Raw genomic sequence first — 25,354 nt, forward strand, 5'->3', positions numbered from 1 at the left:
CTGGGCTCTTGTCCGGGATGAGTCTGAGGCTCCGCAGGGCTGTCCAGAGGGTTAGCTGCCGCATCCCAAGAGGCTAGGTCTTCCTAGGGGCCCCCACCCTTATTTCTCCTGTCTCATGAGCAGGGATCTGGAGCCTCTTAGTGTTGGGGGTCTGGGCATCCGTGGGGGCTCCTCTTGCCCTGGGCGCAGCCTCATCTCTCATATGTCACGAGTGAGGGTCACAGGTTCCAGGACTTCCCACCCTGGGACGGAATCAACACCGCTGGTGTGGCTGCACTTGCAGCTGCTCTTTGAGTAAAAGGGAATATTTCATTAATGCATAAACCATGCACAGCGTGAAGAAAAGGCCCCTTTCCCTCCAGATATTTGCTCCTTTTCTAGGCATGGTCTGGGGTGGAGGTTGAAGTTGAAGCAGCTGTTCTCCAAGGAGAGCGCCTGGCAACAACGGACTGGCCAGTGTGGTGGCTTTGGCAGAGGCGGGTACATTTCTGAAAAGGCAGTGTTGTGGGGTCTGGGGTGCACGGGGGCTGTGGAACCCTGTGAGGGACACCTGGGCACCTCTGGGACCAAGAGAAAAGGCGCTGGGATCAGAGGAACTTAGCCAGGGCAGGGCACCAGCGGGTCCCGCTCTCCTTGCCTGCAGCCGCTCCCCTCTGAGCTAAGGCCACGGGGAGCATTTGGTTATTCATGACAGGGCTCTTTACCTTTTAGCGTCGAAAGGAACAGTGGTTAGGTCTGCAGCGACCCCGGGTCTACAGGCTCGACAACTTGTCGGAGATGAAGAACGGCTCTGGGTTTAGGTCTAGACTCAACTGGGCTCTTACCGTCTCTGCTAGGGGAGCCAACAGCCCAACATCCTTCTGTTCATCCATTTGTTTTGCTCAGTTGTCCATTCATTCATTCAACCAACAACCATTGGTTGATGCTGACTCTGCTGGGTCCACTGGTCGTGGGGGACGCAGCGGTGAGCACAAAGGGACCCTCCCCTGCTTTTATGGTGCTTGCTCCAGTGAGAAAGACAGGCACTTGTCAGATAACCACATAAAAAAACATACAATTCCAGACTGTTAAAGGGCTTGGAGGAAAAGGTGCATGGTGTTTGGAGAGAGTGTTACAGGAGGCCCCGCCTCTTGGCCCCCAGAAAGTCGGATCACAGCTCTTCGAGTTGGTTCACCTTCTCAAGCGGAGGGAGCGCCCCAAATACGACAGCAAATGACATGAGCAGCAGGATCGTGATGATGAATATGCTGATCACAGCCAGGCCCCCCTGGTCCCAGGGGTTCTCCCAGAACTGATCCTTCCAGAGGCGCCTCTGAATTGTTATCAGCATGTCCGTGAGAACCTGAGAAGGGGACAAAGGCTCTGGGTCAGGGGCCTCTCCAGGGCCCCATCGCAGGTGCTGCTGTCCACACCCAGCCCTGCCCCCAGCTCCGCCCTCTGCAGCAACCTCAGGGACCTGCTGGCCCACCTCTGCCACAGTGGCAGCGATGGCGGGGCTCTGGGCTTGGGCCCTCCAGCCCGCAATGAACAGACCTTCCTCCTCTGTAAAACAGGAGCAAGGCCTGGCACCAATGGAGGGACTTTCACCCTCTTCCCGAGGCTACCCCTTGATTCTCCAGGCCTTTCCTAAGCTGCCCTGGGATGAGCGAGGTCTCCGTCTCCCATCCCTGAGACCGCCTCAGCGAAGCCCCGCTCTAGAGCCTTCCTGTTCTCCTGCCTCAATGGCCAAACACTCGGGAAGCACCTTGAGGGATCAGCGTAGTTGCAGAGGAGCGGACTGACTCAAGCTGAGACCTTCGTAAACTTCCTGGGAGGCAGCTGAAAACAGGAGGGCTCACTGAGCTTCTAGAAGCACAGCGAGATTGGCAGGCCGTGTGCCTATCGCCAAGAAGGGAGGAGTCATTACCCGATTCTGCTGTTCATGCTCCTGTGCCATAAGACAGGTGGATTGGGGCAGTTGTTCAGGGCCCACGCTTTGGGGGCCGAGCTGACGGGGTCAGCAGGTAACCAGAGCCGTGCTCTGACTCAAAGAAGCAACTGTTGGGAGGAAAAGGTGTTCTCCTTGCCCAGAGGCCCTGACCAGAACTCCTTGCTGTCACCTGAGCAAAGGTGGGCCAGGGCCCATTGCCTAGCAACCCCTGTCCCTCTCCACCCTTCACTCTTACCCCTCAGTTGCATTCTGCCCTTCTGTGATGTCACATGGGGGTGCTTCTCGGGGTGTCCTCACTAGGAGAAGTCAGACTTGGGGTGGGTAGGGGAGGAGATGGGATCCAGGGCCTTTGCCCCAGGCCACCTGTCTGTGTAGGGCAAATGGCTAACCGTAGCTCCCGCAGGCACCTCCCGGAACACATTTCTGGGTGGAAGTGTTATTGCCAGTGTGGCTCTGGGTTCTGCTTCGTGTGGCTGCTCCTACCTGCTGGCGTGACAGTGCAACCAGGAAGTGGGAACGGAGCCAGGGCCTTGGCACTTGAAACCTGGCAACCACCACTCCTTTACAGGACAGGGTTACAGCTGTGGCCAGGAGCTGCGCTGGGCACTGCTGTCCAGTGTGAACCATGAGAAGCAGACCCTGCCCTCCCAGCACTTAAGTCCTTGCCTGCTGGCCCTCAGCCCTGCTTCTAGAACCCTCTGGGAGCTGTTCTAAATGCCTGTGCCTGGGCCCATCCATACCGCTCACATCAGCCTCTGGGCATGTCTGAGCCCTACAAGGCAGGCGATTCTTACGTGCGGCCGGGCGCGAGGAGACACGGGATGGACAGGCTCAGCGAGGCCCTTCCTAACAATCATGGCTTAGCTGGCCCTGGACTCCCTGATGCCCTGACTGAGTGTGCCCTTGGACTGCTGACCACTCCCAGCCAGTGGGCTGGTCTCCAGGACACCCTTGTACTTCCGCTCTGTCATTACATTGGGTGCCTATCAAGCGTCAGCTGTTTGTTCCCAAACCTGTTTGTGGCAGTTGTCACTGTAATTACATAATTGCACTTAAAAATTACAGAAATAATTGAAGCAACAGCAGTAGCCGAAACCCCGATTTCACAGCTGGGGAAAAGGGCCGGTCACACAGCCACCGAAGCGCGCTGGGACGCGAGCCGAGCCGCTCCCTCAGCCCCTAAGGCGGAGCCCAAAGCTGCGCTGTGCCTCCCAGTGAGGGGAGAGCCGCCCTTCCCGGCACTGCCGCTGTGACCCCTTGGGATGGCTCAGGACACGCTCAGGTGGCACCCCTGCCAAAATACTATTTCGGCATAGACCACTGTGGACGTTTTGTAAAAATCCAGAAGGATCTCACACTGACAGTCTTTGCAGATGCCTTTAAGCTTTTGCTCTGCATCATGGACAGCAAAATTAGGCGACACAGGAACTCTGCTCAGCCAGCCGCGCTCGGGGAAGAGCCCCCGGCCTACGGCAGAGAGGTCAGCCAAGGGATGTGCGTGCGTGTGTTTCGATTTAGAACGAGGTGTGTAGCGTGTAGAGTATGTGTCGTGCACACAGTTGCTTTCATCAACTTTTTCAGTGAATCGCTGGCCCCAGGAGAACGTTCTGCCGAAGCAGCCTCCGTGAAGAGGAGTGTGACAGGAGGGGCGGGGCTGCCGTGGGTGCCCGGGGCGGAGCCTGGCTGGGCGGGCGCCCTGAAAGGGGCCCTGTTACCTGGAGGCTGGCGGCTGGAAGAAGTAGAGCTAGGAGTCAGGGTTCCATGGAAGGTGGCAGGTCCCAAGAAAAGCGAGGCTACTGTTTACAGGGACAGAACTAATTTGTCCTCAGTTTTTTTTGCTCTGGAATCGGTATTACGCATGAGCAAGCTGTGTCAGTCACTGCGGAGATTTCTTCGTAGATCGCTTTCAGATGTTAATGTTTGAGAAAACTGACTTAGGACAAAACCAGTTTGTATGCTCTCTGCCGAGTTTTGCTCATGAAATTCTTGTGTAGGCGACCTCACCATGGTGTCAGAGGAGGTACATTGTATAGAGAGTAAAATACGTAGCTCCCAAGTGCAGAGTGAAACCCTTCTGAGGAACCGAGAGGCCACAGAGACCTGAGCTGGGGCGGGGGGGGGGGGGGCGTGAAGAGACTGGGGAGATGAGCCTGGAGCCGGGCTCAGGCGCTGCTGCAGTGACCGCGGTGGCTTGGTCCAGGGTGCCCTGGCAGCGGGAATGGAGAGACGTTGGGTCTGGAGTCTGGGTGTGGAGCCCGCCAGACATTCTCTGGGCCCAAGACCACCCGAAGGCCGTCCCTTCCATGACCGCCACCCACCTCGCTGTGCCTCTCCGTTTATCCTTTCCCACAGTGGGGGCATCGCTGCCTCCTCCCATTCCCATCTGCCCTGGGGAAGCCCGTGCTGGGAGCTGCCTGTGCCAGGAGTGCGGTGGGCTGCTGTCGTCTGCCCAGCTGGAGCAGCCCTGGCTGGTTGAGCCGGGCGGGATTGAAGCCTGCGCGGGACTTGGCAGACTTGGCCCGATTGGCAGCGGGGTTCAGGGTGCGCCAGTTTGCCAAGGAAGGGGGAGGAGCCAGCCCTCTGAGGGCAGGGAGCGTCTTATTTGGACTCAGCAGTCAGGTACGGCCTGGTCTGGAGGAGAAACATGGGAATAAACCAGCCAGCCAGCCTGTCGGTCCCCAGGGCTGTCCGCATGGCCTCCGCCTCTTGGCAGCAGGGCCAGAAAGCCAGAATCTTCTGGCAGAGAGGAAGGGTCCCTCAGGAAGGGACGTCCTTGATGCTGCAGAAAACCTGCTTAAGGAAAAGCCACAGGGGGATGGAGCTGCTGCACTGTAGGAGCAGCTCCCGAACCCAGGGCTTCCCTTCCGGCCTCTCCCCACTCCCCACTTCCCTGTGTTTTTCTTCCGGGAGGGAGGCCTAGCTGGGCCCCACCCGCTCACTGGGAGGTTATTCTGAGACATTCAGGGTGTGGGTGTCTGGGATGCTGGGCTGGTTGATGGAGGGTAATGGAATCAGAGCCTAAGCTGCTCTGCGGCTGGGAGGCCACGGGCCTGGGCGTGGCAACTGGGGGCTCTGCAGCCGCCAGGGCTGGGCCCACAGGCTGGCTCTGCTGCTTTCCAGCTGATCCTGTCCCCAGACAGGGGCCTGGCCCTGACCGGGTCTGCTGAGGGCCAGCCGTGGGGTGTGGGTTCTTGATTTCGTGTAGGAAAGATTTCACAGCACGAGTCCAGGTGACTATGAGGGTACGTTTGTTAAAGCTGGAGACAGTGAAACAAGGAAGGGCTTAGAAGAAGCAACAGGAGAGCCCAGGCCGGGCTGTCTGAGCTCACTGGGAAGGCAGAGAAAAGGGGGCCTTGGGGGCAGGTTCCAGGGGTTAGCCAGGGGCGGGCTGCGGAGCCGCCGCTGCCCATGTTCCCCTGATTGCAAGTCTCGGGGTCCCTCAGGGTTTAGGAGCTGCTTCCTGTGGAGGAAGAAGTGAGGGAACAAGAGGGGGAAGGGAATGGCTCTGCGGAGGCCCCCGCTGAGGCTTTCATCTCTCTCTCCTGGGTGGGGATCTTCCACATCAGTTCTCCAGGTGTGTCCCTTCAGGGTCACGGTCTCCACTGATTGGTCAGTGACAGAGGGTCATTAGGCATTGTAGCTGGTCCTGGCTTCCCCCACCCGGTTTTGCTGCTTTCCTGGGCCTGGGGCTAAAATACAGCTGAGGCCTAGATGTCATCTCTAGGGAGGTGACCCTGAGTCTGGCTGTAAATTGCTCAGCCATTTTGTTCAGCCGTCTGTCTCGGTTTCCCTGTTCCCCCTGCCAGGGAATCCTCCCAGCTTCTACTGTCCTGCCTCAAGTGAACTTAGGTTACCTAGTGTTGCTAAGGCTCAGTTTCCTCACCTTTAAAGCGGGGATAATAATGTTGCCGACAGCATTGGTGTCGTCATGGTGATCAAATGAATTTGTCTGCGTCAGAATTCTTAAGGCCATGTCTGAGCGTGTGTAGGACCTCAGTGAATTTTAGCTGTCTTTATATCATTGTTATTATTATTCTCAATCCCAGTCTTTGGTGGTGCTGGTGGGGTAGGGAGCATAGGCAGATTTCTTGAATTTCTTTTATTTCGTATGGAATCAGTTCCTCTCTGGGTCTTCAATTGAAACCAAACCGACAAGTCCTTGGACACCAGGAAGTGAAACCAGCCAGAGAAGGCTGCTTCCGCTTGCCTGCCAGCCGGAGGCAGGTGGTGGTTGGGGCTGGTATCCCGCCGCCCCCCGGCTCCATTTTCTTTGTAGACTGGGTTCTGTCCCCAAGGAGCCAGAGCCCAGCTGCCCAGGCCAGGAGGACAGAGGCATGTGGAAAATGCGGACCTCTTTATGGCTCTGAGGTCCAGTGGGCAGGAGGGGAAGGTACACTGGGAGCCTGCCCCTCCCCTACGATCCTTCCTGCATTTTTACCTCTGCCTAGAAAGTTCTCTGGAGGAGAAAGCAGATTGAAGTGGGAGGCAGGGCAGTGTTGCATTTCAGCAGGACCAGCTACTAAAATGGGTCCACACTGCTCTGCCCCACGTGCAGAGGAGCCCCTCAGGCATGCGGAGCTCTTAGGATGTGCCCGGCGCTGTGCCAAGTGCTCCACGAAGGTCATCCTGGCTTACCCGCACGAGCTCCCCCGGGAGGCAGTTACCAGGGTTAGCCCCGTTCCACAGGGAGAAGGTGTGGCTCAGGAAGGTCGCATCGCTCACCTGTAGCCCACAGCTGGTGAGCTGGTGGGGCAGGGTTGGAACCCAGACAGCTTGGCACACAGATGGGGAAAGGGCGAGGGCGCCGGGACACAGGCCATGGACAGCGCCAGGGGCCTGGCCTGTCTCCTCTTGCTCGGGAAGTTTGGGGAGACCCAGGGGCCTGGGCCTGCCAGAGCAGGGTGTGCCTACCAAAGGTGATGGCCGTGGGAACTGTTCAGTGGTGTTTCCGAGCCAGCGGCTGCCTGGGTGCACACAGCATCCATCGCTGTAGGGTGGGATTGCGGGGCCAGGGCTTGTTAGCAGCTAGTGCTTGACGGGAGTGCCCCTGCACCCCTCACTGATTCCGCGGCATCCCCTCCTGGGCGGCATTCCTGCCTGCACATTTCCGCCGCGTTCCTGGGCACGGGGAGCGGAGGCCTGAAAGGGCAGTTGCTGGTCACGCCGCTGAATTCTGGCACACGGCCCTGCCGATGCACAGCACACAGCCTGGGGAGCCTGGTGTCACAGAAACACGTAACAGAAAAGCTTTTTCTGGGGAAGAAACAGGCAAACACTGGACTAGGATACTGACATGCACCCCCCACTCTGGTGGGGAGCAGGGGATCCAGTAGCCACTACGTAAAGTCCCTGTGGGTGGGCTCCTCTTTGGCGTGGCTCAGCAGGGTCCCAAGGCCAGCTCCCCACAGGCTGACAACCCCACCTCCGTGTTTTGTTAAAAAGCGCAGGCAGGCAGAGCACTCTGGTGCGTTCCTCCATCCTTGAAGTGGTCAGCTCCTCCTTGGCACCGTGTTCACTGGCAGGGGGAGGGAGGTCTTGTGACTGGAACCCTCGTTCCCTTGATGAGCTTCCCCGTATGAGGGTCCGGTTCCTGGGCAGGGCCAGCGCTGTGACAGTAGATCTTGGTCTCGAGGGGTCAGGGCTGCAGGGCCGGGTTGACCTGGGCCGTGGCTCTGGCAGTCAGCTCTCCAGCGTCTCCTCGGCCAGCCCTCAGTCCCTCACGGTGGGGTCATGGGCCGCACCTGGGCCTTCCTGCTTCTCGGCTCAGGGTAGCAGCAGCGGGTGCAGCAGCAGCTACAGGCCACCAGCAGCAGCAGCACCACGGTAGCTGGAGGATTGGGGGAGAGAGGCAGAGGGCACAGGGAACCCCGAGGTGAGAAAAGATGCCTGCCTCCTTCCGGAGCAGCCCCTCTGGGCGTGTGGAGGGCCTTTACTCAAAGGCCTGGCTCACTGGTCAGAAATACCCCAGGGTCTGACGAGAGGCGTCAGCCATCCCCGTGCCGGCCACCGGGGCCCTGGCCTCCTCCCTGCCATGCCGCGTCCGGCCTCCAGAGCCCTGCTCCCTGCATCCCTGGGCCGGAATGCGGGGCTGCCTCTGGTGCCCGGCGCCACCCAGCCCGTCACCCAAGCAGCGTGCAGCAGGACTGGGGGAAATCCCTTGCTTCCCCTCAAGGGACTTCTGCGTCTCCTCCTCTGCCTGGGAGGCACCACGCCACCTCCGCCAGCCCTCTGGCGAGCACCGTGGTCTTGTCTGCCGGCTCCCTGGGAGAGCCAGAGAGCCCCACTGACCTGTGAAGAGGAGGATGACGGAGAAAGCCACGATCTCCACGGGCTCGGCCTGCGGCAGCCGCTGCAGCTTGAGCAGCAGCCTCTCCCCCACCGCGCTCATCTCCTGCAGGAAGTCGGTGGCCGCCATGCTGAGCGGGGGTCCTGCTGGGGGTCCTGCCGGGGTTCCTGCCGGCTGTGCTGAACAGAGACAGGGCCTGAGTCCCTACAGGGCTGGCTCTAGAGCATCCGCCCTCTCGCTCCCCTGCAGCCCGCAGAACAAGTTTGTCCGGTCTCAGCCATCTCGGCCCTGGCAGCTCAGGTGGGAGGGCCGGAGCCCATGGGGCCCCTCTGCTCAGTGGTGGCCCCCCGCCCTCACCCAGATGGCACTGCCCCCGACCTCTCCCACCAGCCCGGTTTCTTTGTTCTTACGGAGTTCTGTGAGGAGGAAGAGATGACACTTTGTCCCCCCAGTTTTTCCCAAGGGGTCCTCTTCATAATGGGATCGGGCATCCCACGGCTGGTCTAGCCAGCCCTTCCCTCCCCTGCTGGCTTGGACCTGCTCTTCCGGGCTACCGGGAGGGTCTCCTCTGCTCTCGTACCTGCCCCAGGTGTGTGGCAGCGCAGTGCCCCCAGCTCCTCCTGTCTGGGAAGCCCAGGGGGCCAAATTGAAGGTCCAGGCCCAGCCTGTGCGTAGGGTGTGATGTGTAGCAGAGCCCCCTCCGCTCCACCTCACCTGTGGGCACAGGGAGCCATGGCCTTTAGAGACCAGGGACAGCCGTGTGCCAACCCAGGCTGAACCTGTTCTCCAAAGCAGCTCTAATCCAAGGGAGGCTAACAGGTGGCCAGGGGCATGTGCCAGACCTTAAGCTCTAGTTACTGCCGCCGTGTCCCTGGTCTCAGCCAGGCGGGTTTTCCCGAGATGGCTGCAGTCTGCGAAGCTGGTCACGCCCGGAAGTGTCACCACCTGGCTCCCAACCCGCCCCATTCCTTCTTGGGGCAGCTCTGATGAACGGAGGGTGTGACCTTGTACTGAACCGTGAGTCCCTCCTGCAGCCCTAGGACACGTCTGCCCCTCTTCTGCCCCAGTCCTTCAGCGCCTGGCAGGCCACTGGTGCGTGCCGCCTGCACCGCCTTCTCCACGAGATAAGTTCTCCGATGGCTTTGTCAGTTGCTGCCGCAGAGCACTGTTTGTGTTGTCCGTGGTTTGGGCGCTGCCTCCCCTTCCTGCTCCGTGACTGGACGAGTCCCTTTATCTCCGAGGCTCTCTCCCTTTCATGCCTGTCTGTCCAGGCCACCAGGCTGGCACAGGGAGGGGCCCAGCTCACGTGACTGCCTCTGGGTAGGGTCCGGCCAGTGCAGGAGGGTCGAGGTGGCCTTTGGGGGTAGTTACACCACCCCGAACACTGTCGGTGACCCTCCTGAAACACCCTGGGGGAGCTTCATCTGGGTCCCTCATTTCGGAATGCCCGTGGTGTGTGAGGTGAAGGAAGCGGAGGCGAGCTGGAGACGGGGAGCGGTTTTCACGTGGCAGTGGGGGCCGCAGACAGTGCGGGCGCCGTGGAAGCCAGGCAGCGGCTTCTGGTCAGAAGGGGGAGGCCCCTGGAGCCCCCGCGTTCCCCCACACCCCACAGCAGGGCCAGCACGTCTCTGCAAAGGGGGCCGAATCCCAGTGTTCAGACGCACTGAGGCATAGCCTCCTACAGCGCCACGGGCCGTCGCGCCTGCCTCCTCTCCTTTACAAACGGGGAGACGGAGAGCTGGGGGGGGCGTCTCCGGGACCCCACAGCAGGACAGCGGTCTGGCCAGCCCTCCCCCTGCAGCCCTACACTGTCTCTCAGTGGAGGCCTGTCTCGGGAAGTTTACTCTTTGACCCGCAAGATAAGTCAGCCTAGGACAGCTGACTGATGGCACTGCCCGCGCGGTGGGCCAGCCCGGTGACCCGGGCCACTGGTGGGCTCTGCGAGAGCAGCCTTAGCCCACCCTCCTGGGCCTGGGCCTCTGCTTTTATCAGGAGCGTTGTTCACCAGGCCAAGGCCACACCTGCTCTATGAGGACCACCGAGGAACAGATCTTGCGTGTCTTTTTATCTCAGGGCGACCAAATAACCTTCCCAAGCATAGGACCTCTCTCCTGTGGTCCCTAAACAGACTTTCTCCCATTGACCAGTAGAGCAGGCCCCTCCCTTGTTCTGGGGCCTGTGGGCATCCCTGCCCCCCTGGTCCCCAGGTGGCCCAGAGCCCACCGGCTGGGCTCAGTCCGGGGCCTGAGGCCTGAAGAAGCACATGCGGGCCAAGGTGCGGAGCTGCTCCTCTCCCATGTCAGCTGCAGCGATCTGGCGTCTTCAGCCTGACTGGCCCAGTGCCTGCATCGCCCGCTGTGAGGATCAGACACTCCTTAAAAGCGGCGGACGGAGGGCAGGGGGAGCTTCTCCACTGGTGCTCTGAGGGCTGAAAACCCAGGAAGGCTCCCAGGGGGGCGTGACCTCCAGAGCAGGGGAGGGGAAGGTGGCCCAGGTTGGGCAGAAGCGGAATTGCTGTGCAGGGCGCGGTTTGTTGATCAGAAGCTGCAGCTGTAAAGTCAGCTATACTCCAGGGACTTATGACGTCAGAAAGCTGCAGACTCCTGCCCAGGGGGCCCGCACCCTATTTCGGGAAGCCTGTTGGTCCATAGCAGCAGCAGGCCACAGACGTGGACAGCGTCACAGCTTCGCACCCAGGGCCTCTGGAGACCCGCGTCAGCCAGCCTTGCCCAGGCCAGGGCCACTCGCTGGGTCCATCTGTGCTGGGAGCAGGGGTGGGGCCGCCAGATGAGGCTTTTCTGCCCCCAAAGACTGAAGAAGAGCCCCCTTGGCTCCTCAGTTGAGGTTTTGTTATTTCCAGCTTGGGCTTGAGCAGAAGGAGCCTTAGCAGGGACCATGGGGGAGGTGGAAGGGCCTCTTTTTCCTGGGAAGGAGAAGGCACATTCCAGTGGGACTCGGGCAGGCTATTTAAAGCAAGGCAAAGGGGGGCGCCGACGCCTGGTGCCCAGTATAGCCGGCAGCCGGCAGGTGACCAGCGGCCTGTGCCCCGGCTGTTGCTCTGCAGGGAGCCCTCAGTGCTCCCAGCCATAGCCTGGGGAAAGTGGGTGCCCGGGGGCCAGCCGCCTCTCTTCCCCGCACCTTCCCAGGTTGGACGGAGACGGGCAGGGGAGTCCAGTGGGACGACTGAGAATTCTCTGTCCTTCTGGTTGCTCTACCTCAGGTTCACTAAACTCCTCCCAAGCTGTACGTCTTGCCTGTGAACCGGGGACACCAGGGTCCCCCACCCCCGTGCTCGATGTCGCGTCCGTTGAAAAAGCCAGAGCAGGTGGTAGCTTTCCCAGCCCCCAGACTGGAGAGCAGCCCAGCTGCCTGCAGGGCCCTGTGGGGAGCCTTTCCAGGGGGCTTCAGGCTCGAGTGGCTGCCAGCGTAGGGGGCGAGTCGGCAGGGCAGGGAGGAAGGCTGGCAGGGCGGGCGGACTAGGAGACATTCCTGTCTGTGTTATCTCCTGAGAAAGCACCTCGCAGCGGAGCGGTCAGGCCAAGTACCTGCCACAGGCACCGCAGCTTCCGGTTCCTCCTTGCAAAACTGACACTCCAGCTCCCCAGGGGCAGCAGGCAGGTGCTTTTTGGACTGGTAGGTACAGGTGGTGGTGCTCATGGCCCTCAGGGCTCCTTGCTCTGCCCCCGTTGTTTTGTCAGGGTGCTTTTTGGCCACCCTCACCCCCAGGATGCTGTCTTGTTTGAGGAACAGCTAGAATGAATAGTAACCTAAGCACCTGGGAGATTTGTGGGGTCTGGAGGCCTGGCCAGCAGGGCAGAGGTGCCACTGTGGGCCGCGCAGAGCCTTCCCAATGATGCCCTGTTCTGCCTTGGCTCCAACTCGCTGTGGGAAGTGGACACTTGAACCCTCCACGGGCCCCATTTCCCCAGCCCTGTAGCCTTTCTGGGCCAGAGGAGGCGCTTGTGCTGCTGGAGATCGTTCTCAGAGCCCCAGACGCTGGGCATCACCCTTCTGTGCCAGCTCAGGGACTGTGTGCGGGACCCTGTCCACCTGTGTCCTGTGGGCACAGGGACTCCCACTCCCGCCTGCCTGCCTGGGGTGTCTCAGGGTAAGAGCCAGCAGGGGTAGCCACGGGCTCACCATGGCTCCTCCCACAGCACCTTACCGGCTGCCTCCGGCACAGCCCAGCGCCCGTCCCTCCTCTCCACCCTGTGCTACCTGTTGCCGCAGGGCCCGTGGTCTCCCCGGCCACCAGCCCAGGCCAGATTGCACCACCTGTGCTGAGCAAGGAACTCTGGGACCGATCCTTGGTTTCCACTTTTACCTGCGTCGTGTATTTTCTAAGTAGATACTAGCTTGTTTGCTTTGGGGAAGACGTCTGAAGGACGGAGAGGGAAACTTTAACCCTGGCTGAGGACAGGGGGGCAGGAGGAGTCAGCCGGCCGTGGCTCACGGGCCCAGCCCAGGAGGGCTCATCTCCGAGCTGCACGGACAACTGCCGTGGGGTCGGGTCAGCCTTACAGTGGTGCATCAGAGGGCCCAGCTGCCAGGCGGGCTCTCCCCCAGCCTCAGTACCCCCGTCTTCCCCTCTCCCCACCTGACCCTGGGCCTAGAGTCCGGCACTCTCATTTCTGGCGCAGCATTTAGGGAGACCCCAGGACTCGTGGACATCTAAGTGGGCCTGGAGGTACGCCTGAGCTGCGCCCTGGGCTGAAGACACCTGGCAGTGCGCTGGCCAAGCTCCTCGCGGGGGGTGGGAGGCAGCTGCCGCTCTGGCCTGGGACACAGATAGGCAGAGCTGCCATGGGTCCTGCCACATCCTGAGGGGTAAGAAATGGCTGGGTGGACCTTGCCCTGAGCCTCCTGGGCTGGGGGAAAGCAGGGCCGGGGTTGTGGGGGCGCTCTGCCTAGATCCTGGGAAAAGGGAGGCTCGATGGCCAGGCGAGGTTTCTCCCCGTAGCCGGGGCAGCCAAATCCGTCGTGTAAGCCCCCTGAATGGAAAAGGCTTAAACTCACTCGCAGAGTAAGCAGGCACCCTGGGCCCCTCGGCCTGCTCAGCAAGCAGGGAGGAAGCCACTCTCAAAGAGGCTACAGCCTCGGCCCTGCTGGGTCACAGCAAAAGCAGGGAGAGCCCAGGTTTGAACTGGAGGCCATCCGGAGACTGTGCCAAATGTGTCCCCCATAGTAAATTGAGGCCCTCCACCCTTGGTGCAGGGGACCCTTGCTGCTTTGTTCCCTTCCTCCCCCCTCGCCCGTGGCTCTCACCTAGGAGCTCAGGTGTCGGCGCCGGGGTGGACACAGGCGCTGGGAGCCAGGCGGTGTCAGCGGACCTCTGCTCTCAGGCCTGGCCTCGGCCTGCCGCCACCTCTCCCCTCCTCCTCAGACGCCTGTTTCGTGACCCAGTGCTGCTCCCTGGGTGCCACTCCTCCGTGCCAGCAGCTCGATCAGCTGCTATCTGGGCTTCAGCTTTTTTGTTGTTGGTCGTCCGGGAGATCCAAGTGTCAAATGACACAGGGCGGCCACTAAGGGGGGAGCCGGTGCCTCCGCTGCCTGGGTGCAGGCAGGGAGCCCTGCTGGGAACTTGCCCTGCCCCAGGAGGCCTGCGGGAACTGGCCGGCTCCCTCTGCTTGTTCCTCCTCTTCCTCTCCCTCCTGGTGGGTGTGTGCTAGGCCACGTGGGCTGGGCCTGGGCTGGGAGCTGATGAAAGCGGAGGTCGGCCCTCTGTTCCCCGGCAGAGGTGACCCCAGGGAGGTCCCCGCTGAGGTGTGGAATGGGGAGGGCGGAGCGGCCCCACTGTGCCCACCCCTAAGGCCCCCGCCCTACCCTTAGTGGGGGCCTTCTGGCTCCAGCCCCCACCACCCAGCCTGCACCTCAGGCAACTCCCTGGCTGGTCCCTCCCTCCAGCCTCTCTGGGGAAAGAAAGTAAATAGTGGGGGAGGGGCCAGACCACCCAAGAAGCTAGCCCCCTGGGAGGTATTCTGGGGAAGAACTTGGGAGCCCCCGAGTGACCAGGGAGTGGCCTGTGGGGGCCCTGCTTGCTGGAGATGTGCCTCAAGCTCCCGGGTCTGGAAGAGCTCTGTGGGTCTCCTTGCCAAAGCGGGTGTGCCGGGCTGTCGGGGACAGGCTCCCAAGCAGCGCACTGGCTGGCTAGGCCCTTTGACATTTGGCTGGGTGTGCCGCCCTGGTGGACCAGCCGGTGCCAGGAGCAGGACCGGAGAGCACCCCAGCCTGCCTCCTCTAGCCATCAATGGAGCCCTTTGAGTGCGAGCACAAAACCCCAGTGAGTCAGGGCCTGGGAGAGGGTAGGGCTAGGAAGCCAACCTTGTGGCCACACCGCTTGGATGCCAGATCCTCCCAGAGGCAGACCTGCGGCCTCGGTGCGGAGGTACAGACTCTGGCGACAGAAGGCCATACACATGGGTTTTAGGAGCAGTGGCGACAGCGCCCTCTGGTGGCCACCTGGCTGTCTCGGGCTGTTCAAAGTGCGTTCTCTGCTCAGCTAACCAAGGCAGCCAGACCCGCTTCCTGGGGGCTGGGTGACAGTCCGCTCCTATTCCTGGAGCCTGCTCCTCAGGGCCTCAGCTGCTTAAAGGGTTTCTTGCGCCAGCTATTCTTGTCCCTGGATGTGGAACCTGGACAGTTCTGCTCCCTACCACACTGCCACATTCCTGCGGCTGGACTGAACACTTACAAGGGACCTGACAGAGCTGTGGCCCCCGCCCCTGGAGCCATTGCACCTGCCCCAAGGACTGACTGTGCCCCCGTCCCGGGGAGTCAGAGTAGAGACAGCGGGAAGCTGGCCCCAGGGGGCGGAGGCTGCTCCTCACTGCCTCACGGTGGCCGGGTAGAGCGCAGCTCTCAGAGCTGTCTGGTTCCAGTCCCCTGCCCCCGCCCCGCCCCGGGCAGTGAACACTGGGCCAGGCAGAGGCTTGCTGGGGACAACAAGGAAGAGGTCACTAAGAGACAGACGCAGAGCTGAGCACTGCGGCCAGGGGCCAGGGTGGGGCCACCTCCTGCATCAAAGAGTGACAGGTAGTAACCGTGAGCCCTGCGGGGCTCCAGGCTGTGGGAAGCACTTAATGAGTGCGGTCTCGTGGGCTCTGCCACAGCCCGAGGGGCCGGCGCCCTCCCTGCACCGCTTCACTGGCGCGAGCTTGGCTTGCAGAGGTCAGATGCTCTCCTGGGGCTGCAGCCTCTGCACCCAGAGCCCGCGCCCCTTCCGGAACCGCTCCGCCAGTGGGGGGATAGGGCCGGGTCCCAGTAGTCCACAGGGAGAGAAGCAAGGCAGAGGCAGGGCCACGTCATGGCTCCTTTGGGTTCCCCGTGTGCCTCATGGCCATGGGAAGGTGCCCTTACCGCACCCTCCTCGTCGGTAAACAGGCAACCAAAATGCTGTGAGGCCCTGCGAGAGGAGGCATATGCGGCGCCTAGCGCGGTCCAGACACATAGCAGTGCTCGGCCCGAGCTTGGGGCTTGCCCGGCCCCTCATCCCCACCTCTGCCCTGCTGCCTGCTCCAGGTGTCGCCATGCTGCCATTGCCAAGTACTTTGGGGATGCGCCCCCTGCCTGCACCAAAGGCTGCGACCACTGCCAGAACCACGCGGCTGTGCGGAAGCAGCTGGACGCCCTGGAGCGTGCAAGCAGCTGGAGCAAGACCTGCATCCGGCCCTCCCAGGAGAACGGCTTCGACCCCGAGCTGTATGAGGGAGGCCGCAGGGGCTACGGGGGCTTCAGCAGGTGAGGGGCCGTGAAGCCAGGGGCCCCGCCCCCTGGAAATAGGCTGGCATTCTCTCCCTGGTGCCAAGGCCAGAGCAGAGACGACGCCATGCCACAGCCCGTCCCTCTGAGCCATGGGCCATGCCAGGGCTGGGCCTCAGTACTGTCCAAGCTGCCAGGGCATCGGGAACATGGCTGCCACTCCCGGGGTGTGGAGGGAGGGCGGAGGCCAGGCCGGGGCTGCTCAGGCCCAGCCTTCCCCTAGGTACGACGAAGGTTCCGGAGGCAGCGGCGACGAGGGCAGAGACGAGGCCCACAAGCGGGAGTGGAACCTCTTCTACCAGAGGCAGATGAGTCTGCGCAAGGTGAAGGGGCGGGCTCTGTGGGGTCCCAAGTGGCCTCCCGCTCACAGCCTCGCAAGCCCTTCCCTGGTGCTGAACGGGGCCCTCCTGCAGTGGACAGGGTGCCTCACAAGCTCTTCATGTCCTCTTCTAGGGCAAAGACGCCAAGAGAGAAGAATTCGTCCCCCCAGGTCGGTACAGAAATGTCCCCAGGGGCTTGTAGGGGGTTCCAGGGTGTGGAGGGGGGATACTTCCTTGCGGGGGCTGGGGACTCTAGAGCACAGGAGGCCATGTGGTGGAACCTCCCCACTCTCCCCCAGATGAGGACTGCCCCCTGAAAGACGCTTCTAGCAGGAGGATCCCCAGGCTCACTGTGAAGGTAGGAGGTGGTGGCTCCGGCCCCAGCCCCCCAGCCTGGGGGCTCGTGTGACCAGCTCCTCTCCCCGCGCAGGCCCGTGAGCACTGCCTGCGGCTTCTGGAGGAGGCTCTGGGCAGCAACTGCCAGGCCGCGGGCACCTCTGACCGGTGAGTGCCCTGGGCCGTGCAGAACTGTCCAAGCCCTGTTCCTTTGGACACTAGGAACCCTGGGCATGTTTGGGAGCCCCTCCCCTGCCTGTGGCCCAGCCCGCTCCTGGGGCATGCGGGTCCGCACAGCCCTACCGGGAGGCAGGCCTGGCCACAACCGAGGGGCTGAAGGTTGCCCAAAATGCCCAGGTTGGAATCTCCGTACCTGAGGCCATTGCCCCCAGGCCCTGAACCATCTCCAGGGTCCCCAGGGAGAATCCAGCAGGGGCTCAACAGGGAGAGGGCTCAGGCCGCCCGACGCCTCTCATTCCCTCCCTCAGACCTGACCTCCAGGCTGAGGCCGTGCAGCTGGAACACGAGATGTTCCGAAGCGCCAGGGCAGCCAACCTGTACAAGGCCAGCGTGCTGAAGAAGGTGGGCCCGGGCGGGGTGGGGCGGGCGCCCGGTGAGGCTGGGAGAGGCCGCCCCACACCTCCAGGCAGCCCAGACTCCACCCCTCACCCCAGAGACCACTTATTCGGGGGGAGCCCGACTTCCCTCCTTTGCCAGCTGGGGGTGTTTCCAGCCTGGCCCATGAGGACTGGAGCTTGTCCAGTGTCCAGTTGCCCGTAGCTGTGGGCCGTGGAGCCCGCTTGTGGAAAGCCTGGGTTGGGGGCTGTCAGGAGCTGGCGGGTGCATGGCAGGCCTGCTCGTGCCTCCCCAGGTGGCCGAGATCCACAGAGCCTCCAAGGACGGGCAGCTCTACCACACGGCAGGCGCTGGCCAGAGTGGCGGTGCCCAGGCCGAGCCCCCGGAGCCCAATGAGCACGACATCCTGCCGGCCTCCCAGGTGTACTCGGTGAGCAGCGCCCTGGCGTCCCCCCGACTCTGGGCCTGGGAAGGGTGCCACGGCCTCTGGCCCTCGGCTAGGGCGCAGCATCCTGCCCTGCCTGGCGTCACAGCCCCGACCCTCGGGTGCCCCAGGGCAGGCCCGTGAGCTGCTCTGCTCTGCCCGCTGTATCCCTCCAGCCCCACGGCCCTTCCTTCGCCCGCCTGACCCCTGGGGGCGTCGGCCTGTCTTCTGCTGCCCTGCTTCTGAGGCCCCACCGACGCCGCCCCACCCGGGCCAGCCAGGAGTGCCCTTGCAGGGGCCTGGCAGTCAGAGCCGCTCTCCCCTCCTCACAGCCCAAACCCAAGCGCGTGGGAGCTGGTTTCCCCAAAGGCTCCTGCCCATTCCAAACGGCCACAGAGCTGATGGAGAAGACCCGGGCTGAGGCACGCGCCCCCCAGCCTGTGCGGGAGCCCCCCAGCCAGCCCTGCGGCCTCCAGGATGAGGAAGGCAGCGAGGCCGCCCCCAGGCCCAGAGGAGAAGCCCCCGGAAGCAGCACTTACTGTGGGGGGCCCTCCCCTGAGAAAAAGGCAAAAGCCCCCTCCAGGGGCAGTCCCCTCACCCAGACCCGCACCGGCCGGAAGCAGCAGCTCCTAGCCGCTGCGGCCCTCAGGGATTCTCAGAACATCACCCGCTTCTTCTGCCAAAGAGCTGAGAGCCCCCCTCCGCTCGCTTCAGCCCCGGGGGCAGATGGTGCCAGCCCCTCCCGTGATGGGCTGCAGGGACCCCTGGCCGTGGCCCCGGAGCGGTGCCCAGGGGAGGAGGATGGAGGCCTGGGATGCGCGGCTGCTCCCCTGCAGATGGAGGGCTGCACCAGGAAGGGGCCCAGGTAAGGGCACGGGCGGCCCTGGCATCCTCTGGAATCTCCTTCGCTAACCGGGCCTCGTAGCTTGGGTCCCTTCCTGCGGGGGCCGCCTGAGCCGAGGGTGCTGCTGCTGCCCGGAGCTCTGACGCCTGCTCCCCCCCCAACCAGTGCCTGCCCACTCAGGGCTCCGGGGCTCCCTGAAGGCCAGTCCAGCCCCGCAGTGGAGACCCAGAGGGGCAAGCGGCCCAGACCCCAGCAGGTACTGACGGGGCCCCAGCGGGAGGGAAGAGGCTTGTGGCCCAGGCCCATGTCTGCCCCGCTCTGGGTTCAGGGCTTGGGGAAAATCATCTCTCCCCACCCCAGGGGCAGGTGGGATGGGCTGGAAGGAGCCAACAGGTGCTGTGGCCCAGTCTTCCAGAAGAAGAGGGGGCCAGCGACGGAGTCCCAGAGTGACCCTCCGCTGTGGTCCTGCGCAGACCCCAGAGAGCCAGGCCCGGAAGAGGCCCTGCCCCCCAGCCAATGGCCCCGTCTTAGCTGAGGACAAGGACAGCACCTCGGCTGGTGATCAGGGCCCCGCCAAGCCCACAGCCCAGGGTTCCTGCCAGCTCCCAGCTCCTGGCATCTCCCTAAAGGAGGCTGCGAACATTGTGGTCAAGTGCCTGACCCCTTTCTACAAAGAGGGCAAGTTTGCATCTAAGGTAGGCGAGGTGGGAGGGCCCTGCCCTCCCTGCCCCAGGACGCTTGGGGGCCGTGGCGGGAGGGCAGGGAGTGTGAGCCACGGGGGAACAGGCCAGCTGCCCCGCCCCCGGTCTGCCCTGCCCTCTGGTTATGGCTGGGGTTGCCCAGAGGGCAGAGCAGGGGCCTGTGCTCTCGGCCCCTCTCCGCCCTCCACCTCCAGGAACTGTTCAAAGGCTTCGCCCGCCATCTCTCCCACTTGCTGGCTCAGCGGTCCTCCCCAGGACAGAGTGGTGAGTGCCTACATCGCCGGGCGGGGGGCCCACAGGGGCCCTGCAGGGAGGAGACCGGCCATCTCTTTCCCCTGCCCTGAACCCGCAGTGAAGGCGGAGGCCCAGGACCTCATCAAGCAGTTCTTCCACGGCCGGGTCCGGTGCGAGAGTGAGGCCGACTGGAGCAGCCTGTGTGACCCACAGACATGACCAGCTGCTGCCCGGCGGGACCAGTGTCCTCGCCGGACTCGGCCATGGGCCACCGTGGGCCTGGCTCAGGAGCAGGGAGGGCCGACAGGCCTGCCACCGCCAGCAGCACCTCTCTTCTCAGGCCCCGCCCCCTTCCGCCACCCCCCGCTGTGGGGACGGCCCCAGACACCTCCCAAACCAAGGCGGCGGCCAGAGGTTAGCCTGTCTGTCTTTCTGCCTGCAAGGCCTGAGGTCCTCTTTCCCCAGCCTCTCCTGGCCCTGGTGGCTGGTTTCTGAGTCAGATCCCCAGATTCGAGGGACGGGGGGTGCGGGGGGGCGGTGTGGCTGCTGCCCGGGGAGCAGGAAGGAGAAGTGGCCTCTCCACCTCTTGTACTTAAGTTGTGAGCAGGGGCGGGGCCCCCTTGTGCGAGGCGAGGCATCGGGGCCTCCTCCGGGCGCAGGAGCTCTGGGGGGCGAGGGGCCGCAGCCAGGCCCCGCTCCCGCTCAGCTCGGGGCCCGGACGGCCCGGCTGCACCAAGACGTTTACCGGAGGAATAAAGTCTTGTCCGTCACAACACACACGCACGCTCACACCGCCCTTTTCTCTCAGGAGCTTTATTTCCGCGGCAGCCGCTTCTCCCAGGTCTGGGCTCGTGCTGGCGCTGCGCCGGGGCCAGGTGGACATCTCCCCCTGCCCGGGCGGCATCAGATGCCCAAGCTGGGTTCCTACAGCGCCCCCACGCACCCCAAGAAGGAGTCTTGCAACTGTTCTTCCCAGCTGAGGTCACTATAGCAGCCCCTGCCTTGCAGCCTCCACATGGGCCAGCCGGGCTGTGCTGGACAGGTTCCAGGACAGCCAGGCCGTGAAGTCCGAGTCACAGCAACCTGGCAGCACTCCAGGGAGACCATCCAGAGGAGACTTGGTCCAGGGAGGGGGCCCTCCTCCTCTCCGCCCCTCCGCGGGGCGAGGCCAGCCCCTAAAGGGCCTTGGGGCCGCTGCCGTCCAGCAGGAAGGTGATGGTGTGCTTCAGCTCCTGCGCCTGCGGGGCACGGGCAGGTGAGGGCAGGGCTCCAGGCCAGCCCCCACCTCTGCCCCTGGCTGCACCACAGCTGAGCAGCGGGTGCCAGCCTGCTCCCGGGCTCCGGGCTCCGGGCCGGCCAGGCCTGGTGTAGTGCTCGCCAGCCTCCCAGGGCGGTCCGGGCCTGGCCACTCACCTGCGGCAGCTCAAACCAGATGGTCTGGGGGCTGTCAGGGGAGCCGTAGTTGAGCTCCAGGCCCGGGGGCCCCTCTTCATCCAGGGGGCTCAGCAGGCGGAGCTGACGCAGGTCCCTCAGGGCGATGGAGCAGTGCTGGGTCTGGGGGCAACAGAGGCACAGAGCTTGGCCCCCTCAGGGAGGGAGCCAGTGGGTGGCGGGAGAGGGATGGCGTGGGGTGCCTGGCCCGCACAGGGGCAGGCGCCTGGCCCACCTGGGAGCTGGGGTCCATGAGGATGAGGTGCTGGCGGTTCAGCCCCAGAAGGCTGGGCCCCGGCAGGGCCAGCTTGCTCACTCGCAGCACCACGTAGACAGTGTAGCCGAAGAGGGGCAGCTGGCTCACACCCTCTGGGGACCGAAGGGAGGCCTAAGACGGGCGGTCTGGCCGCTGGGGCCCTGGGACCTCCCCCCTTCGGCCCCCAGGCCAGGCGGGAGTACAGAAGGCGGAGAAGCTTCCTCAGACCCCTGCCCTCGCCCCTTGCCTCCAGGGCCTCCTAACTCCTGCAACTCCCTCGCCCTAGACCCACCGATGAAGCTGATCTGTGCTTCATGGGCGCTGCATCCTTGCAGCTGCCACAGCTCCTGCTCCACCAGGCTCTTCGTGGCGGCCATGTTCGCCTGACATTGCAGCGGCTGCGGCAAGTAAGCCAGCAGATCTTGCCTAGGACGCAGCCAGTCAGTCAGGGCTGGGCACACAGCGGGTGGGAAGGAAGTGGACCAGCAGCTACTGTGGGTGAGGCTGAGGGTCCAGGCACACGAGTGGGGTGTCCCTGCCCTTGAGCTTGGGGTGGGGAGGACAGGCGTCCACAGCCTCCACCCACTGCTCTGGGCCCATCTGGTTAGGGCCAGAAAGAGTTCGTATTTGGCCCTTGTGTGGCCTTGACCTTGGGTTGTGGGCTGAAGGCGAGGCCCGTGGGGTGGGTGCTGAGGTGGGACCCCAGCACCGAGAGGGACGAGAGGAGTGACGGGAGGCGCGGGGGGCCGCGCTCACACTCACTGAGACAGGGGCACCTTGAGGGCCCTGCTGAGGTGCTGTAGAGCGGCCAGCCTGGCAACCTGGGCTTCGGCTTGAGCGCTGACCAGCAGCTTCCCCTGCAGGTAGTCCCGCTGCAGCTGAGGGCAGAGCAGTGACAGGCAGCTGGCCCCAGAAACCCCAACGCCTGCCACCGTCCCTTCTCACCGGGAGGGAGGCTCAGAGGCCCCCTGCCCAGGCAGGGGTGAGCCTGCGGTGCCCGAGGGCCAGGGGCCCGGTGGGCTGGGGCCGGGGAGGGCGGTGGGGGCCGACCTGGCTGTAGTGGGTGCTGATGTAGGTGGGGTTATCGAAGTGCAGGGGCGTCTCCCAGCCGAGCCGCCGGCTGTGCAGGCTCGCGTCCCGACTCCCCGCCACGTTGTTGAGATACTCGCGAGGCCGCAGGGGCCGCACCAGCGTGCCTACAAGCGGAGCCCCAGCTTGCAGCAGCCCTGTCACCGAGGGCCAGCCCCCCAGCCCTGCCAGCCCCAGCACGGGGACGGCCTCGCCCGCGGGCACGAGGTGGACCCAGCCTGGCGCCCTTCCGCCATGGTGAGAGGGCTCACCTTCCCCTTTGATGAGGAAGAGGGCAAATTCCTGCACCTCCTCAGGGTCCGTGATGCCCATCTGTCCGCACATCTCCTGCAGCACCTCGGCTGCCACCTGCGCACATGGGCGGGAGTCACAGGGCTGACGCCCACAGCCGCCCTGCCTCCCCTGCCCCTCCTGGCGCCCCATGCTCACGGTGAAAGTCTTGATGTTGGTCTTGTAACTCACACCCCCGGGCAGGTGAACAAGAAGCAGGCGTGCCGTTTTCCCTTTCTGCCAAGGCAGGTGGCTGGGTCAGGCCACCATGGACAAGGCTCCAGCTCCCCACCCCCAAGGGAGGCCTGGAACACCCCGCTGTCTGAACCCCCAGTACCAGGATAGCCTGCATTTCGCCAGGGTACGGCAGCTGCTGGCGCCCGCCATATTTGACTGTCTGCTCGAGGTTCTCCTGGCAGCTCCAGGCCAGCTCTGCAGGAAGGAGCCAGGCTGGGGGTCACAGGCTTCTCCAAACCCCTCTCCAGCCACCAAGCCCCCAGCCTGGAAACCCCTCCTGTAGGCACCTTGAGTCTGGCCTGAATCCTGCAGGAACTTGGTCACATAGGGCATCAGTGTGGTTGACGGTGGGAAGAAGCCAGTGAGGAGGTCGAGGAAGCTCCAGCCGCGAGCACGGAGCTCCCTGTGGGCAGAGGGCCTGGCTCAGGCTGCCCGACCAGCAGCCAGCCTCCCCGCCCCCGCCGCAGCAGCCCCCACACTCACGGCTGGGGGTGTCCTGTGACCTGCTTGATGACCTGGCAGTAGATCTCATCCCTGAGGTTCTTCTCCTGGCACATCTATGGGGACAGAAAGGGCAGGTGACTGGGGGAGGGGCAGCGGGGGCGGGCAGAGTGCAGGGGAGTGAGGAACGGTGCGAGGTCTGACGTCAGGGAGAGAGAGAGATCCTGCTGATGGCCGTGGGCTTGGGGGCCACGTCAGGGTGACAGCCCGGCTGCCATCTCTGTCTCTCAGTGTGACCGTGTCTGCACAGCTGGTCACTCTAAATCACTGTCTGCAGCCCTGGCTGGTGTGGCTCAATGGGTTGAGCACTGGCCTGCGAACTGAAACGTCAGTGGTTTGATTCCTGGTTGGCGCACATGCCTGGGTTGCGGGCAACCCATTGAGCTTTCTCCCTCTTTCTCCCTCCCCTGTCTCTGAAAATAAATAAATAAAGTCTTTTAAAAAAAATAAGCCAACCACTGTCCACCTGCCTCCTTGACCTCTGAGGGCTGCACCGCCCTCCGGCCTCGGTCTGCACTTGCCCCTAGTGCTCTCAGCTGCCTCCATCTGCTGAGCACCCAGGGCCTGCCTCCAGCCGACTCCTCCCGTGAGCCCCAGGCCCTCCCCTTGAAAGTCTAGGACCCCAGGCTTCACGCTTCCCAAGTCCCACCAGCAGCCCGGACCCGGGCCCACGCCTCCCTCAGGTCTCCTTAGTAAAGATGGTCAGTGATCTGGCCGAGACCTCTTGGTATCCTGGCCCCTCTCCCACACCCCACCCGCAACTCCTTGAAACCCACGGCGCTGCGTCTTCTGTCCTCTGCGGCCACCTGTGGGCCTGCGCCAGCCCCGCCCCTCACCAGGCGATCATCGCAATAACTTCTGTTGCCCTTACGCCCCCAGGATAGGAAGCAAGGGCTGGGGGACCCCAGCAAACACAAGCCGCATGTCTCTTCAAAATCCTCCGGGGCTTTTCTCCCTCGAGAAACATCAAAGCCCTGACGATGGCCTGCCAGGTCTGCCGTGACCTGGACCCACTGTCCCTCCCAGGTGCATCCCCCACTCGCCCCCAGCGCGCGGGGCCACAGCCGCACTGGCCTTGCTGGCGCCGAGTCTCACCGGTCATCAGGGGCATCGCCCCTGCCCCTCTCTGTGCCCACTGGCTTCCCTCAGCTTCCCGCTGCCTTATCGCCTGTCGCTGAGCCTTCTGCCCTGGGGCGGCCCCTCCCCTGCCTGCCCCACAGCACCTTCACTCCCCACCGCACGAACCTTGCAGTTTTGACTCTCTTCTCCCACCAGGTTGTAAGCTTTCGGGGACTTAGCCTGCCTGGCTCACCACGCCCCCAGCGTGTAGTAGGTGCTCCATAGATACATGTGGATGATTCGAATGAATAGTGGCCAAGGAGGAGGGGGCCCGTTCAGGACAGGAGTTCATCCCCAGGGCTCCCCAGCTTCCAGCGCACCCAGCTCTTGCTTACCTTCAGCAGCTCAAAGAGGAGCTCCACCTCGGTCTTGCCCCGGGGCTTAGGCTGGTCCCCCATAAACTGCATCAGAACTACAGGCAGGATGAGAAGCAAGGGGAGCTGGGCTGGCTGACGCTGTCCCCACGAGGGGCTCTCCCCGGCCGGCCAATGCCTGGCTCTCAAAATGTGTGGGAGCCGTGCAGAGCGGCAGACTCGGCCTCACCGGTGTGGAGGCGCGGCTCGGAGGGATTCTGCGGGGGCCTGCAGCCCCACATGGCGCATGGGGAGCAGGACCACCGCTGCCTTCCCGCACAGCCTCCACATGCCCCACAACCCCTTGGGTGGGAGTAGAAGCGGGTGAAGGCCGTGGGGTGCAGGAACTGCCTGTCGAGCTACCGTGAGTCGGCAAACTCAAGGAGAGGAAGCGCCCAGGTACCTGGGTCTGTGACACCGCAGACATGGGCCCCAGGACGGCCACTCACCCTGGAAGCTTTCCACAGCCTTCCTGCTCATGTCCTCGTCGCTGAGGCTGATGAGCGATTCCTGGATGGGGTCCTGGAGCCAGAGAGGCCGGGCTGTGGGTCTGGGGGCCGTGGGTGCCGGAGGGCAGGTCCGCTGGCCCCACTCCCCCTGCCTGTCCCCCTACCTTGGTGTACTGCACCAGGCTGGCCACGGCTCTCCCCTCAGCACCTCTGCCTGTCTGGTCCAGCCTGGGTGGGCGG

General features: G+C 63.5%; 4 protein-coding genes across 6 annotated transcripts in view; 1 reads left to right on the forward strand and 3 right to left on the reverse strand.

Moving 5' to 3' along the window:
- Positions 1-19,918, forward strand: part of RECQL5 (RecQ like helicase 5) — a 31,147-nt gene extending 11,229 nt beyond the window's left edge. For 2 of the 3 annotated variants that reach the window (XM_054592990.1, XM_054592991.1), the window contains 12 exons: positions 15,735-15,953; positions 16,198-16,297; positions 16,428-16,464; positions 16,594-16,652; positions 16,725-16,798; positions 17,119-17,212; positions 17,502-17,636; positions 17,963-18,495; positions 18,640-18,730; positions 18,948-19,169; positions 19,370-19,439; positions 19,528-19,918. In XM_054592990.1, coding sequence (XP_054448965.1) covers positions 15,735-15,953; positions 16,198-16,297; positions 16,428-16,464; positions 16,594-16,652; positions 16,725-16,798; positions 17,119-17,212; positions 17,502-17,636; positions 17,963-18,495; positions 18,640-18,730; positions 18,948-19,169; positions 19,370-19,439; positions 19,528-19,628 — 1,735 coding nt within the window. In that variant the 3' untranslated portion in view covers positions 19,629-19,918. Of the gene's footprint in view, positions 1-15,734; positions 15,954-16,197; positions 16,298-16,427; positions 16,465-16,593; positions 16,653-16,724; positions 16,799-17,118; positions 17,213-17,501; positions 17,637-17,962; positions 18,496-18,639; positions 18,731-18,947; positions 19,170-19,369; positions 19,440-19,527 lie in introns of those variants that run through there. The other variant, XM_054592992.1, reaches the window with a different exon arrangement.
- Positions 1,151-5,903, reverse strand: SMIM6 (small integral membrane protein 6). The gene is made up of 2 exons (XM_054593071.1): positions 5,814-5,903; positions 1,151-1,342 (listed from the first exon to the last, which is right to left on the reverse strand). The coding sequence occupies exons 1-2, from the start codon at positions 5,901-5,903 to the stop codon at positions 1,151-1,153; spliced, it is 282 nt and encodes a 93-aa protein (XP_054449046.1).
- On the reverse strand, positions 7,621-8,389 carry SMIM5 (small integral membrane protein 5). The gene is made up of 2 exons (XM_054592993.1): positions 8,219-8,389; positions 7,621-7,757 (listed from the first exon to the last, which is right to left on the reverse strand). Exons 1-2 carry the CDS (start codon positions 8,343-8,345, stop codon positions 7,648-7,650), a joined length of 237 nt encoding a protein of 78 aa, XP_054448968.1. The 5' UTR covers positions 8,346-8,389; the 3' UTR covers positions 7,621-7,647.
- A 666-nt stretch (positions 19,919-20,584) lies between the features above and the next one.
- Positions 20,585-25,354, reverse strand: part of MYO15B (myosin XVB) — a 31,047-nt gene continuing 26,277 nt past the window's right edge. Inside the window, 14 exon segments of the mRNA XM_054593087.1 lie at positions 20,585-20,647; positions 20,823-20,963; positions 21,076-21,209; positions 21,389-21,522; positions 21,859-21,974; positions 22,147-22,292; positions 22,437-22,533; positions 22,615-22,692; positions 22,793-22,887; positions 22,980-23,095; positions 23,176-23,249; positions 24,648-24,724; positions 25,115-25,187; positions 25,279-25,342. Of these exon segments, the coding sequence (XP_054449062.1) occupies positions 20,585-20,647; positions 20,823-20,963; positions 21,076-21,209; positions 21,389-21,522; positions 21,859-21,974; positions 22,147-22,292; positions 22,437-22,533; positions 22,615-22,692; positions 22,793-22,887; positions 22,980-23,095; positions 23,176-23,249; positions 24,648-24,724; positions 25,115-25,187; positions 25,279-25,342 (1,408 nt within the window).

Source organism: Pteronotus mesoamericanus, unplaced genomic scaffold, assembly GCF_021234165.1.
Source record: "Pteronotus mesoamericanus isolate MK-2021 breed Mesoamerican mustached bat unplaced genomic scaffold, CSHL_Meso_final scaffold_408, whole genome shotgun sequence".
Classification (NCBI taxonomy): Eukaryota; Metazoa; Chordata; class Mammalia; order Chiroptera; family Mormoopidae; genus Pteronotus; species Pteronotus mesoamericanus.